The sequence below is a fragment of the Pseudozyma hubeiensis genome (genome assembly GCF_000403515.1).
Source record: "Pseudozyma hubeiensis SY62 DNA, scaffold: PHS15, whole genome shotgun sequence".
Classification (NCBI taxonomy): domain Eukaryota; kingdom Fungi; phylum Basidiomycota; class Ustilaginomycetes; order Ustilaginales; family Ustilaginaceae; genus Pseudozyma; species Pseudozyma hubeiensis.
The window spans coordinates 499,287-513,738 of NW_012133797.1; the positions used below are offsets into that span (position 1 = coordinate 499,287).

At 57.6% G+C, this 14,452-nt stretch overlaps 6 protein-coding genes across 6 annotated transcripts; 3 read left to right on the plus strand and 3 right to left on the minus strand.

Annotated features, from left to right (window-relative positions):
* Positions 1 to 39: 39 nt before the first annotated feature.
* On the plus strand, positions 40 to 4,905 carry PHSY_001410 (nuclear elongation and deformation protein; the record flags this gene model as incomplete). Its single annotated transcript, XM_012332042.1, has 1 exon — positions 40 to 4,905. One exon carries the CDS (start codon positions 40 to 42, stop codon positions 4,903 to 4,905), a length of 4,866 nt encoding a protein of 1,621 aa, XP_012187432.1.
* Positions 4,906 to 5,343: 438 nt separating this feature from the next.
* On the minus strand, positions 5,344 to 6,492 carry PHSY_001411 (hypothetical protein; the record flags this gene model as incomplete). Its single annotated transcript, XM_012332043.1, has 1 exon — positions 5,344 to 6,492. One exon carries the CDS (start codon positions 6,490 to 6,492, stop codon positions 5,344 to 5,346), a length of 1,149 nt encoding a protein of 382 aa, XP_012187433.1.
* Positions 6,493 to 7,238: 746 nt separating this feature from the next.
* PHSY_001412 (hypothetical protein) lies at positions 7,239 to 8,081 on the minus strand (the record flags this gene model as incomplete). Its single annotated transcript, XM_012332044.1, has 1 exon — positions 7,239 to 8,081. The coding sequence occupies one exon, from the start codon at positions 8,079 to 8,081 to the stop codon at positions 7,239 to 7,241; it is 843 nt and encodes a 280-aa protein (XP_012187434.1).
* Positions 8,082 to 8,680: 599 nt separating this feature from the next.
* On the plus strand, positions 8,681 to 10,783 carry PHSY_001413 (hypothetical protein; the record flags this gene model as incomplete). The annotated part of the gene is made up of 1 exon (XM_012332045.1): positions 8,681 to 10,783. One exon carries the CDS (start codon positions 8,681 to 8,683, stop codon positions 10,781 to 10,783), a length of 2,103 nt encoding a protein of 700 aa, XP_012187435.1.
* A 96-nt stretch (positions 10,784 to 10,879) lies between these two features.
* Positions 10,880 to 11,438, minus strand: PHSY_001414 (hypothetical protein; the record flags this gene model as incomplete). The annotated part of the gene is made up of 2 exons (XM_012332046.1): positions 10,880 to 10,967; positions 11,047 to 11,438. The coding sequence occupies 2 exons, from the start codon at positions 11,436 to 11,438 to the stop codon at positions 10,880 to 10,882; spliced, it is 480 nt and encodes a 159-aa protein (XP_012187436.1).
* Positions 11,439 to 11,501: 63 nt separating this feature from the next.
* PHSY_001415 (hypothetical protein) lies at positions 11,502 to 12,755 on the plus strand (the record flags this gene model as incomplete). The annotated part of the gene is made up of 1 exon (XM_012332047.1): positions 11,502 to 12,755. The coding sequence occupies one exon, from the start codon at positions 11,502 to 11,504 to the stop codon at positions 12,753 to 12,755; it is 1,254 nt and encodes a 417-aa protein (XP_012187437.1).
* Positions 12,756 to 14,452: the final 1,697 nt, after the last annotated feature.

Consider the following 14,452-nt stretch of genomic DNA (forward strand, 5'->3'; position numbering starts at 1 on the left):
CGTTCGCCTACCTAGCCTGCTTTGCAACTCGTCGTCACCATGCAGTACGTCGGCAAATTCGTCTCCACGGTGTACAACACCATCACACCCAACATCAACCCTGCCACGCTCTCCGGTGCCATCGACGTTATCGTCGTCGAACGCACCGTCGAAACCACCTCCTCCGTCGAGTGCGACTCCCACGGCAACCCGCTGCCCCCATCCGAATGCGGTAAACTACCCGAACACCAACGCCGGTACACCACCGTCAAGAGCCAGACCACTGAGCTCGCCAGCACACCCTTTCACGTTCGGTTCGGCAAGATGAGCGTGTTGAGACCGGCGGAGAGGAAGGTGACGTTGCATCTAAATGGGTCGACGGATCCGCTGCCGTTTGCGATGAAGGTGGGCGAATCGGGCGAGGCGTTCTTCGTGCTGGAGATCGATGAGGATGATGAGGAAGGGGGGAGGATTCCGGATGAGCTGGTGACGAGTCCGATTCTGAGCGCCACTACGAGTCCCATTGCGGGGCCGGAGGATGGGGAGCATGGTGCGGGACAGGGTGGAGAAGCAGCCGAGGTGGAACCGTTGGAGCTCGGAGAAGCCGAACACCTTCCACCCGCGTCGCTCGATTCAACAGACTCCGATCGGAACTCGACCGAGAAGCTCAAGCAGAACAAGCAGCCCGGTCAGCCCGACGATCAGGGCGATCTCAACGTCCCCTCCGACTCGACCAAGACCGGTTCCGGCTCCGCAGCTGGCTCCGACTCGATGCTCAACAAGGTCGGTTCCGCCGCATCCAAAGCGAGCGGTGTTCTCGGCGCCGTCATCGGCAGCGGTGGCACCGTCAATCCTCGTCTGGACAAAACCGCCGAGACGGCGCAACGTTCCGACAAGACGGACAATATGACCGGTGCTCCCGTCGACCAAGACCGGCAGGATGCGCACCACTACGAACCCGAACAGGGCGGTCCCCAGGGCAAAAAGCGGCAGGAGGAACAGGAGGATGCCGTGGAATCGTCGACGTTCGTTCAACCTGCGAACGAGACCGAGAGGCTGGAGCGCGAGTTGCAGCAGAAAGCCATGGAGGTGGTAGAGGACGAGGCGAGGAGCGATGCCGACGGCGAGAGCGTCAGGAGCATCGATTCGGCCGAAGAGGCGTACCCTGCGCCGTTCGGGGCTAGTGCCAAGGGCTCGAGCAAGAGCAAGACGAAATCCGTCGCTTCGATCCATCACTCCGAGTACCTGGGTGGCATGCGGCTCAATCCAGTTCCGATCGGAGATGGAGCCAGGACCATCGACCCGGCTATGACGGACGCCAGCACGCACAGGCATATATACGAACAGCGACAGAGGAAGCGATCTGCAGAGGGAAAGGCGGATGACCAGAATGAGCACAATGAGACTGGTGGCGATGACGATGATGGGGAGGACACTGCTGTGGACGATGAGGATGACGCGGATGGGGAGGTTGTGGGTGCGGTCAAGGTGAAGCAGAGGAAGGAGGATTTGCAGTACATGCTGGATATGGACGGATACAAGATGACGCAGGATGGAGAGGATCTGGCGTATCAGGAGGGACATCGGTTTGCGGACGAGATGCCTCTCAGTAGGCGTCATGGTGGGAAAGGACGTCATGGGCATCCCGACTTGCTCAACGGTTCGGGCCATCAGCACAAGGTTTCGCTTCCCGGCACGTCTACCGCGTCGATGCGACGTGGGTCTGGATCTCGAACGCACAGGCCGAGCTTCTCGGTCGAGTATCGGAACCAACGGACTTCTCTGTCGCAGAGCAGGGAACGAGAGGCTCGGCGCGAGAGTCTGGACGATACGGCGGCTGCCAATCTGTCGAAGTTCGAGTCACAGTACGGCGTGCCTCATCTGGGTGGGGGGCAGAGCGCGCATCAGGACGAGCTGGAGCTGTCGCGCGATCTGGCACGGCTGGCGAGGATGAACCGGGCTGCGGAGCACGGTGCGGATCCACGGGCGAGGGGCCGTCGTCAGCCGAAAGGTCCGGAGTCGCTGCGCAGGTATTCGTCGCTGTCGGGTCGGAACAAGCAGGGGAAGGGAAGGAGGGAGAACGCGGGCAAGAAGGCTCGACACGTGCACGAGTTTTCGCTCTCGGACACCGAGGCGGAGGTGCCGAATGCAAAGTCGACCTCGGCGCACGGATCGATCGAGAACTCGACGGAGGCGTTGAGGGCGGAGTATGGCGTTTCGGATGTGGTCAAGAGTTTGAGGGATCTACGGTTGCCGAGTGAAGAGGCGCCGGCGTATCTGGATGACGCGAGCGCGAGTCACTTGGGGCTGTCGGGGAACAGTCGTTGGCAGTGGTCGGATCCGGTGGCTGATTCATCGGCTTCCACGCCGACCGGTCAGCCGAGGCGACACACGAGGTTTGCCAGCAGCGACGGCGTCCCCGTGCGGCCCTCTGATGCATCTGCGCTCGAAGCGCTACGTCGTCACACCGCCGAGGGAGAGGTCTCTGGAAAACTGACGAGTTCCGACTCCGAACCGTACACCTTCCTGCTGCAGCTGGAGGACTCTTCGCATTCGTTCGAGCTGAGTCTCTGCTACGGGGATTCGTTCGGGCAGGATGAGGAGGCGGACGAGTATGCGTTTTTGGAGAACCGTGTTTCGTTCGAGAGGTTCGCGCACGACCAGGACGTAGTGAACGACGAGAGGCTGGTGATCAGGTACCACGACCGGTTCTTGACGTGGGAGAATGCGAGTGCGGTGTTGGCGACGCTGTCGTTGTATAGGAGGACGCTAGCGGGGAACGGCGGTGAGGCGACGAACTTGGATGATGACGGGGAGGACGATGAGAAGGTTTCGAAGAGCTACTGGTCGAGGTGGTTCAAGAGGAGTAGTAAGAGTATCCCGGATTTGAAGCAGGTGGCGGATGCGGAGGTGGGCGAGGACGGAGAGAAGAGCAAGGATGGTGGGGAGGCAGTGCTAAGGGGTCAGGAGAATCTGCCTCACAGGTCGAATACGGACTCGGCGCTGTTGGGAGCGGGAAAGGCTGACGTCGAAAGCCTCGGAAAGCAAGGTGCAAAGCCTTCTGCAGCTGCAGCTGCGCACAGAGTGGGCAAGACGTACGCCAAGACGCTTCGTCTCACTTCGGACCAGCTCAAATCGCTCAACCTCCGCAAAGGCTCCAACAGCATCACCTTCTCCGTCACCTCTTCCTACTCTGGCGTCGCCACGTGCTCGGCACGCATCTTTGTATGGGAGTCGAACCACAAGATCGTCGTCTCGGACATCGACGGCACCATCACAAAGTCGGATGCGCTCGGACACGTGTTCACCATGATCGGACGCGACTGGACGCACATCGGCGTGGCGAAGCTGTACACGGATATCGCGCGGAACGGGTATCGCATCATGTACCTGACTTCGAGGGCGATCGGTCAGGCTGATTCGACGAGGGACTATCTGAAGGGGATCAGGCAGAACGGGTATCAGTTGCCGGATGGCCCGGTGATCATGTCTCCGGACAGGTTGATCGCGAGCCTGCATAGGGAGGTGATTTTGAGGAAGCCGGAGGTGTTCAAGATGGCGTGTTTGAGGGATATTGCGAGGTTGTTCGGGGCGGATCCGAGGACGGCGAGTTCGCAGCCGGGTGGCGATTTGACGGGGGTGGATGAGGACGTGTTGGAGAAGGCGCAGAAGGGGGCGGGTGCGGATGATAGTCCCGCAGCTGGCGCTGCTACTGCGAGTGCGTCTGCGTCTGCATCTGCCACGCCGACCGAGTCGACGTTTGCCGATTCCGTGCTAGACGGTGCACCGCCTACGGACGTCAGCAGCATCAGATCCGGCAACCTCAGCCCTACTCCCTCCTCCGCCTCCCTCCCCACACTCGCGTCCATCCCACCACTCGACCCGCAACCCGGCGTCAAGAAGGAGGAGCACCCCACCCCGTTCTACGCCGGCTTCGGCAACCGAATCACCGACGCGCTCTCCTACCGCAGCGTCAACATCCCCTCCTCGCGCATCTTCACCATCGACACCAATGGCGAGGTCAAGATGGAGCTGCTCGAACTGGCGGGCTACAAATCGTCGTACATCCACATGACGGATCTGGTGGACCAGATGTTCCCGCCCATCACGGCCAAGGAGGAGAAGGAGCCGAGGAAGCCCGAGTACAACGACTTCAACTACTGGCGTCCCGCGATCGTGGATATCGAGCTGCCGGATGATGAGGAGCTGCTGGGGACGCCGCCGGTGAGTCCTGCGTTGTCGGCTAGGAGTGGGAGGAGTTTGAGGAGCGTCAGGAGTGTTACTTCTGACACTACCGCGGGAGGAGGAGGTGGGGAGAAGATGGAGGATAAGCCGGGGAGACTGTCTAGATTTGGATTGGGTTCACTAGGGCTGTCTAGGAAGGGATCGCAATCGGGACGTCCGGAGCACGCCAACACCATCGGTCCCGGTATCACCGGCGAAGAGCTCGACCGAAAAACACGAGCCATCTCGGCAGAACCAGCGCTGGAAACCGCTGGAATGACTTCCTCCACCAGCGGATCCAGCTGGACCGCTCCCTGGAGACGTAGAGCCGCAAGCCCCGATACCGAGTACGCCCAGCGCGCCACTTCTCCCCTCGTAGGTCCGGTGATCACAGCCGAACCCGAGATGGAGAGCGAAGACGAGCGCGAGTTCTACGACTCCGAGGGCGCCGACGATAATGACGACGTGAGTAGTTTCGGTGGTAGTCGAAGTCGGTTGAATAGCTTCGATGCGGGAGAAGCGGAAGGGCAGGAGGGAGTGCCGGGGAAGAGCCAGAGGAAGGTGCTGCAGAGACTGGCGAGTGGTAGAAGTAGGTTGAGCGAGGACGACGTCGAAGCGTACGACGAGGATGAGGGGGAGGACGAGGAGATGGACGACGAGCTGTTGGAGACCGGCGAGATTCGATTCGAGTGGAAGGGTTAGAAGGGGGAGTCGTTGATGATGTGAACGCCGGATGTTTGCTTTTCTCAAGTGTGAACATTAAATGGATCTTTCAAGGAAAGCAGACTTTGCTCGCTTGTAGTGAGCAACTCACAAAGCCTGAGCGCAGCTGACTGTGTCAGTGTCCGAACCGCAAGTTCGATCAAAACGCGAATGCTTTACACAACCCACTTGCCCATCCAGTGTGAGTCCTGGGCGACATGCTTGCTCAACCGCTCACGAGTCGACACAACTTCAAAGGTGCTGTGTTCTATAGGGTGACAGTAGTAATTGAAGGTGACGTGATGACTTGTAAGCGTGCCAGTGTTAGATAGGAGTACATATGTTTGCGGGACAGACCTGATCCAGGGCATGCAGTGTGCGACGGGATAGAGAAGGGTGCGTGTGCTTGTGTCGGTCTGCGCGGCGATGCTGTCAGCTTCACGAATGATACGCGAACTGATCTGCGTCTTCCTCCCTCGAGACTTCCGCTGAACTCTCCGCCTCGTCTCCCATGGCGATATCCTCTGTCTGCCTCGTTCTTCTCCTCTTCCTCCTGTCGAGCCGCTCCAACACCTTTCCCTCTGCCTGTTGCGGTGTGTGTGCAGCACTAGGTCCACCGGACGCTGCAGCTCTCTCTGCCCATACCACAGCCTTCTTGCCTCTCCCACCTGCACCTCTCTTGGCAGCAGGTGAAGAGTTCTCGTCGTGTCCCTCGCCGTCGTCGTCTGTCCACGCGTCCGCATCTTCCGCCGCAACACCGTCTGGCAAAATTTCGTCCTGTTCATCGTCCTGCCGCCTCTCGATCTCTACTACTCGATCGGCTCGACCTGCTCGCAGACCTTTCAATTTTTGTAGTCGGCGTTTGGAAGTGGCTGGATTCGAGGTCTTGACCACCGGCGCGTCCAATCGCAATGGTCTCGATTTGATCGGGGACGAGGCGGACGTGGCTGCTGCAGCTGCGTTGAAAGAGGAGGGATACGATAGGGGAGCGGAGAAGTTGAAAGAGCTGGATGCGAAGTTGGTCGAAGACGGGAAGCGAGACGAAGTTGAGTTGTGCGGTACGCGGTGAAGTGCTCTTCGTTCTGAGTTAGCGTCGTCTTGACTGCGATGCGAGCTGGCGGAAAGATCGTGGAAGGCATTGCGCGATCGCTTGTTGCTCTGCCTTGGCGAATCTGTCGGTGTCTGCGCTTGTCTCGCTGCACCCTGGCTGGGAGATCGTAGAAAGCTCGGGCCTGCACCTTGTTGCTGCTGCTGCGGCTGCTGCTGCCGTTGATCCATCTGAACCTCTTCCGGCTCATCCTCAGCATCCGCGGCCTCGATCGCCTCGATCCTTCTCTGCAGATATCCTTTGAGCCAATCTCGATCCTTTTCCCATAGTTCTAGTACGTGCGCGAGGGCATGCGCGTATCCCTTCTCATAGCTCGACTTTGTTGCTGCAACGCCCTGTCGGTAAAGAGTGGTGAGACCCAACGCGGAGGAGCGGAAGAATGCGTTGAGTTCGTCTTCAGCTGCTCGAAGATGCGCTGTACGTCGCTGACTAGAGGCCTCCTCCTCGCGCAAGCTGGTGCGTAGATTGGAGAGATCCATGTCGGGCGGATGCGGCACGTCCGAGGATAGCGGACTGCTCGATCTCGGGCGTGGTGGATAGGTTATTGGCTGGTGAGAGACTGTGTATGCAGCCACCAACCGCCGAGCGTGATTGTCTAGCGCAGCGAGATGACGTGTGCTCTAGTCGCGAGCGTGAGGTGCTGCAAGGTGCGCTCTGCCTCTGAGCAGAGCCAGTTGTGGTGATGGTAAACGTGATGATATCCAAAGGCTTTGTTGCTTGAGCGGGTGATGGCTAAGTTTATTGGCAAAACAGAAAAGTCAAAAGAAATTATCGTGGAAAACAAAAATGGACCCAAAAAATTCAAAGCGAAAGCAATTTGTGTTGATTGGCCGCACGCAGCGCTCTCTTGCCTTTTCCGCACCCAACGCTTGTCTCGCTTTCGCTTTGGCCCCCGAGCACCTCGCCTTTCGTGAGATCACAGTGTGCTGCCGTGCTTTATTGAGTCACTTTTTCCTCCACATTCTTTTCCCACGGAGTGACTGAACACCATCATCTTTGACTAAATCACAGTCCACGCTGGCAATCACCAATCACAGCCGACCGACCGACGGGGCCTTCGAGTCCTGGAGCAGAGTGCGAGACAGAACATTGCCTGCTTCTCAGGGCCATCAGTTCATCCATTTGGTTTTCACTGTGGGACTAACACACACGATCGAAACAGGCGTTCGGTGCGGTGGCTGAGAATCATAGTTAGGGTATGAAATACATTCGGCTCTGATCCACATCACCTCGCTGCAGTGCCATTGGGAGCAGTCGGGACAGGAGGCAGGCCGCCAGCTCCATCGTCTTCCTCATCCTCATCATCGTCCCGTGCAGCAAGAGCCGCTGCAATCTTCATAGCTTCGGCCTCGTTGCCGTAATGCTGGTTCCTCTTGGCAGCGAATGCGGCGTGCTTGGCTTGCGTCTCTGGATCCGCATCCTCTTCTTCCACCTCGCCGTCGTCAGCCTCGTCGAGGTCCATGTCGTGTGCCTGCTGTCGGACGTCGCTCCTCTGGTCGTCGGCGACAGCTGCGGTAGCGGATCGCGAGCTCGATCGTCGCGAAGAGGGACTCTTGGGTGGAAGCGAGAACGAAGGCGAGCGCGATGTGGATCTCGCCGAGGCAGGTCTGGTCTGGACGTCAGAGGCCGGATCGCCTGCTTTCGCCAAGTCGGCGGCGTCGAGTCCGACGGCCAGACCGAGACCCTCGCCCGGCGCTCGTCCCGAATTGGCAGATGTGTTTGCTGCGAGCTGATCGGCAGCCGAACCGCGACGACTTCCTCCTGACGAGCTCGCACTCGGCGCAGCGCCGTCGAGGTCGAACATTTCGTCGTCTCCTACCGGGTTGAGCGACGTTCCGTGGACAAACGGCGTCTTGGGCTCGTCGATCTTCATTCGAGCCTCTTGCTGTTCTCGCTCGATCTCGTGGAGCGTCAAGTTGGTCTCGTCCCATTGCAGTCTGTTGGCGGCTTCTTCGTCCTGACTCAGTGCTTCGCCTTGAGATGGTCTGCGTTCGGCCGCATTCTTAAGGATACCTCTGGGCTTGGGAGCTGCAGCCGAAGGAGGCGGCGAGTGTCGTGGGCTCGACATGGTTGGTGTGATGTTGCTTACGTACTTTCGATAAACGCTGTCCTATCGATGTCGTGGGATTCGAAGGAGTTTCTTTCGGACCGTTCGAGAGTAACAGAGAGCGATTTGCAGGTCGTGATTGACAAGGTCAAGGGAGAGAAACAACAAAGTGGCTGAACTGTTAGCCGCACTCAGTGCAGTGGATGACAGCTTGGCCCGTGGGTCATTTCAGGCAACGAAAGCGACTCAGCAGCAACGCAACCGCCGAAATGAAACACGACTCACTCACAATTGGGTGTGCAGCCACACACAGTCTCAGAGCTGGACCAGCTGCTCAGTCGATCCAATTTAGGACACAGCCAGCAAGGCAGTCAACTTGGATAAATAAAATAATTGAGATTTTAGCTTATACAGGTGATCTGTCAACATCGGCAGCCCCGATATAGCGATGAAGCGGTGGTGTTACTTTGCCAAATGAGCGACACGCACTTTACGTGTTTCAGAGTGAAAGGTGTTACTCTCGTCCAATAGTCTTGATCCGCACCTCTTCCATCATCTCCTTGTCCTCTGTAGCCCTGATTCATCGTGGCAACTTCGATCATTCGCTCGGCTTGTCCGGTATGAGCGTACTCGTTTCTCCGGCTCGGCCGCAAGCAAGCAGCTCATCTGCCGCTGCACTCGGCTCCTCCACAGACTCCTCCATCAGGCCTGGAGCCATATTGCACAACGATGCATCGCAGCAAACCCAATCACAGCAACACGACTTGTGGTCTAGCATCCTCAACAGCGTCAAGAGCTCCAAGGCCATCTCGACCAAGAACGTCGTCCTCCTCGGCGAGCCCAAATCCGGCAAGACCTCGCTACTCTCTGCGCTCGCTTCCACTTCGCCGCACGGTCTTGTCAGCGGCACGTCATCTTTCTCATCCACAACGCCCGCGCAAACCGCAGCTTCAACGGCATCGACAACCTCGAAGCTCACCACGACAGCCGAAGATCTAGGTCTGGCGTATGCCTACTTCGATGTCGGCGATGAAAAGGACGGGGACGAGATCGTCGCTCGCGTTGGCGCCTATACCCTGCACTCGTCAGAGCCCGCCTACACCTCGCTCCTGCCGTTTGCATTCCCCGAACCCAACTCCAGCTCGAGCGAACGCGAAACTTCCGGTATCATGGCATCGCTCGCCTCGGCCACTATGTCGTCTTCTGCTGCCATCACTGCCAGCTCGAACAGCGGCACCTTTTCGACCAAGCCTTCCATCGATTCGCTCAGAGATTCCGTTGTCGTCATCGTGCTCGACTGGGAACAGCCATGGACCTTTTTGGAACAGCTGCGCAACTGGCTCAGCATTCTCAACGAGCTCGTGGATGTGGCTGCCGACGGTGCGGTTACGGCACAACAAGACCGCGATGCAAAGTGGAGTTCGACTCGCGCTGCGTTGGACGAGATGAAGGAGCAGCTCGAGGCGTACATTAGGGCATATGTCGAGCCCTCCCAGAAGGTCTCCGAGTCGAGCGCCACGCCCACTCCAGTCAATCAAACAAACGGCTCCTCAGCAGCGCAGAAACCCTCGGCCAGCTCAGACGCATTCGCAACCCCCGTCACCACCGTCAGCGGGCTGCTCGACGCAGCAGACGCCAGCCCTCTTGCCGAAGGCACCCTCACCGACAACCTCGGCATCCCCATCGTCGTTGTCTGCACCAAATCCGACGCCATTCCCCGTCTCGAGCGCGACAAGCAGTTCAAAGAGGAACAGTTCGACTACATCCAACAGGTGCTCCGAATCGTCTGCATGAGGTACGGCGCCGCTCTCTTCTACACTTCGTCGATGCGTGCTCAGTCGATCGATATTCTGCGAGGTTATCTGTTGCACAGGTTGTTTACGCCGATGCAGGCTCAAGCTGATGGCAGCGGTGGAGCAGGGGCGGTGTTTGGGTTCGCGTATAGGGCTTCGACAACAGATCGCGATACGTTGCTTGTTCCGGCGGGCTGGGATAGTTGGGGGAAAATCAGGGCGTTGAGGGAGACGTTTGATTGTGCGGGGATGGCGAAGGGGTGGGAGAATGATTGTGAGATCGAGCGATTGAGGCGGACGCGGAAACTCGCGAGGACGAAAGAGGTGGATGAGGAGTTGGAGAAGGAGATGAGGATGGAAGGCGGGGATGGGGAGGAGGTGCAGTCGGCGATGAAGCTGTACGAGGACATCGTGTCGGATTGGGAGGCGGTGGTGGGAGGGAAGGATGTGGGGAGCAAGGTGAGGGTTCCGGATGAACAGGCGTTTTTCGGTGCACACCATGCGACGTTGCAGAAGGATCCCGATGCCAGGTCTAGGTTCAGCAAGAGGGCGGTGGTGGGTCCGATGACGGGTTCGAGCGCGGGGTTGCCGAGTGTGGAAAAGCTGATGGAGAGGGAGGCGAGGTCGGACGGTCCAGCAGCGGGTCAGGTTGAAGCTCCGAGATCAAGACCGGATGTGTCGAGGAGGGAATCGACTTCGGCTGCCGCTGCTGCTGCCGTTGCTGCAATGACGGGTGGTGGCGCACAGGGAGGTAGTCGTCCGACCAGTCCTGCGGTGGGCTCGGGTGCCACGTCGCCAGGTGCACCAAAGCAGAGCGAGGTCCTGCACAGCTTCTTCCAGTCGCTGTTGAAGGATAAGGCGGGAGGTGGAGTGGGGAGTCCCAAGGTGGACAGGAAGCGGGAAACGGGCAGGAGGGCGGATGCGAAGTAGGTGAAATTAGACGGTCAACAATAAACATTGGGGATAAAGATTGCAACGATGGATGTGTGTGTGCGGGGTATCTTGCATTGCGAGTGATGAGATTGTCTACAAGTCCTTCTTGCTCTCTTCGGCGGCCGGCATCTGCTGAACCTCCTTGCTGCTAGCTGGTAGCTTCGCCAGCTCTTTCATGAACCTACGCATCGTCGTCGCTCAAAACAAGTCAGCCACGTGTGTCCTTGCTCAAAACTTGCAACAAGTCTGACCCTACTTACCAGTTGACACTCATCCACAGTCCGACGGCCATGGTGAGCAGTGCGATGACATGCGGGTTGTAGTTGGTAAGAAAGACGAGGATGGTGAGGACGAGAAAGAGACCGTAGAAGGAGAAGTTCATGATCTTTTGTGCGACGGTGTTGTATTCAGGAGTAAAGATCGAGGAGAACAGAGCCTCCCAGAATGGAGGGGGAGAGACATTCTGAGATGAAGTGGGGTCTAACTGCGTCGATGTTGATGTGGTTGATGGCGACATCTTTGTTGCTGGATGGTGAGGGTAGAGGACGGGAGGAAAGTCGAGTTGATCGTGTGTGCGTGTTCTTCTTGGATCGATGCGGAATCGGAAGTCGGCGCAGAAGGAGAATTCAGGGTCCAATTCTGGAAACACCATCCTCGCTCAACCTTTGACTTTTTCTCTTGCTTTCTAACAACACTGCATCTGCGCAGGTCCACGATGCTCGCATCGACATCAACAGCATCGACCGCACTCCTCTGCTCACCTACCACTGAAGGTCTGAAGCACCTCTACCGAACTATCCTGCAGCAAGCGCGTCTGCTGTCCGTCACCCTGAACGATCCGGTGCTCTACACATCGCACCGTTTCTTGGCTCGTAAAAATCTCGAACCTCTCCTTTCATCCGGAACTCTTCCGCTCGAGCAACAACCGCAATGGCCACCTTCTACAGCCTTCAAGAAGCTCCGTCGATCGCAAACACATCGACGTCACCTAGCAGATGCAAACTTCGGCTGGCCACACAGCGTCCACCGTGCACTATCCCTTGCCTACGCTCGTTCCGGGAAGCTTCGCCGTGATGTGCTCACCGATCTCACCGCTCAGTCCGCCTCCGCGTTTCAGGGAAAGAAGAGGGTGGTCTCTTCTCCCATACTGCGATCCTTGCTCACCAGTCAAGGCAGCATGAACGGTGCAACGGTCAAGAATCGCGAGCATCTGACGGGAAGACCTCCACCTCCTTTCCTGCCTGCCATGGATGATCCACTAGTCAAGTACTTTGGGAAAGCAGTGAGCAGGAAGAGGGTAGAAAATGCAAGGGGCAAGTTCTTGAAGACATATTTGAGGAAGGTGCGGGTTCCGGTAGATGTGATAGTGGCAGGTGGTGGTGAAGGCACAGAGGAGGGGTTGTGGAAGTGGTTGGAGGAAAAAGCCAGACCGCCTGCTGGACAGACCACCCTTTCACGCAACAGTGTAGGGAGAGACAGAGCGAAGAGTGCCGATCAGCCATTTCACCATACTGCCAGGCTCAAAGTCGACACCTACCGATCAAACTTCAACACCTCTGCACATCGCAGTCGCGGGCTTCGAGTCCACGGCTGGGCGTCTCACCCAGTAGATTTCTCTCATCCACGCAAGCTACGTCGACTCTACGCGGATCTGCTCGACGAAACACCGCTGCTTTTCGTCGAGTCTTCCCTGCCTCAGTCGCAGCCTTCAACGGCGTTGGAGCCAAGCAAGAACGACCCATTGGGAATTCGAGCCAAGCTGAGCCAAACGACGAAGCCGACCGGAGGAAACGAGGTGAAGTTCAAGGTGGTCAGATCGAGATATTCTGTCGGGCCAAAGATGCGCGGTGTTGATGTCATGCCCAGAAGGATCAGTGGTGAGGTTGGTGCGGTAGGGGAGATAGACAACGTCAAGGAGCGGTTACATGCTTCGGAGATTGCGTTCTTGACCAGACAGGGTTTGCTGTAGGAAGAACTCTGAGATTGAAGCGACTGGCTCTGCTTAGAGTGGTCCATAGAGTGCACTTGCAAGCTCAAGGATGGCGACGAGCTAGTCTGTGTGCTTCTTTGCAATCGTTCATCGTCACTTGGCCGACATAGCGATCCCTACTTACTGAACCGATAGATCGGGGGGCAATCGACAATCGCCGATGTCAGTTGTATCGAACGTCTTGCACTTTCACCTATCGCCCTTCCCCGCAGCCATTACTCCTTCCGACCCCTCGCAGCTCTGCGATCCCCCACATTGCACCGTCACCGCGGTCAATACCGCTCCAGACTTGCAGTGCAGAGGAATGCGGTGATTCCGAGAGGCGTTCTGTGCAGTATGATCAGCGGGATCTGAATTTCATGTAGCCAAAACCTGGCTCCACCGCTGCTGCTTCGTTCATGCGGAGAGAAGGCGAGAAATGCGAGGCTTCCTAATTGCCAGCTCGGCTTGAACTCGGAGAAATGCGCAGGAATTGTCGAACAAACCGCTGTGTTGGATCTGCCTTCCGTTGGCAACTTTGCAGCTGCATATTTGTGTGCGTCGGCAGCATCGTACACTGTAATTGCGAGCTTTGCATGTTCGGCTTCTGAGCCGCCCCGAATGCCGTCGCCGAGCTGCGATATGCCTGTATTGAGGGCCACCTCCAATCTGGACGCATCTCGGAAGCAAAGGCCACGCAGCTGCTTCCTCGCCACGACTCTGGCAACGACACGACAGCCTTGTCCACAGCTTTACGCGGCTACAGATGTGCCCTGCTAGAGTCTCTTTCGCGCTTCAAGTTCGGTGCGGAGCGCAGCTGCTGCTGCTGCATGGCCGGATAAAGCTGGTTGCAAGTGTTGCGATGCTAGTGTGGTGTACTCCGCGGTCGAGACTTGCTGCACCGCCTTGGTACTCGCGCCGACCAACATGCCGTTTGTTCTCTTGTTCGTCGTAATTGCGACGCCGGCATCACCGAGGCAATCGAGCATTCTGTCTCAAAGGCGACATGGCGAGGTCTATTCACTCAACGCTGCACTCGTGTGAACTTCAGTAGTCGCTGCAAGGGAGTCCCCGATACCACGTATTTACTCCGCTATATGCACCTTCGGAATCGAGCCACCAAACTGTTTTTTTTGATTCGGGACGGTTGTTCCGAATTTGCATCTAGGGTCTGGACTTTATATCCAGTAAGCCGAAGAAAAATGCAGCCAGTCAATCGCTCGTTCCGATCGGAAGGTGCAGCCTCGACCGACCTTGGCAACGCGCGGAACTGAATAAGGTGTTTGGCCCTTCTTTTCCCTTTGGACAGTCAACTCAAAGTCTGGTTCGGTCTGGCCCGCCAGCGGCTGGAAAACAGGGGCGAGTGTCGCCGAACTTGTGGAGTACAGTTGGCGATCGCAACGGTTTCTCGGTCGAGGTCGAAGAATGCAACCTGTAAGGATCGACAACGACGACAACGAGAGGCGCGTGGCGGTCGAATGCAGGCACTGCAGCGACACGATCGTTTGTCTGACTCACGTCCCCGCACCCGTTGGCTAGACGCGCGTGGCCGTAGCTTCAAAAACGGCGTGCAGATTCACAAAGGGGTTGAAGGGCTCGTCAAGATCGGTCTTGCAAGTTCGTCGTTGCGCGATGGCTGAGGGGCGGATGAGACCGAGGATTTGTGCCTCAGTCAGCAGCTCTCGGATTATTTCTGA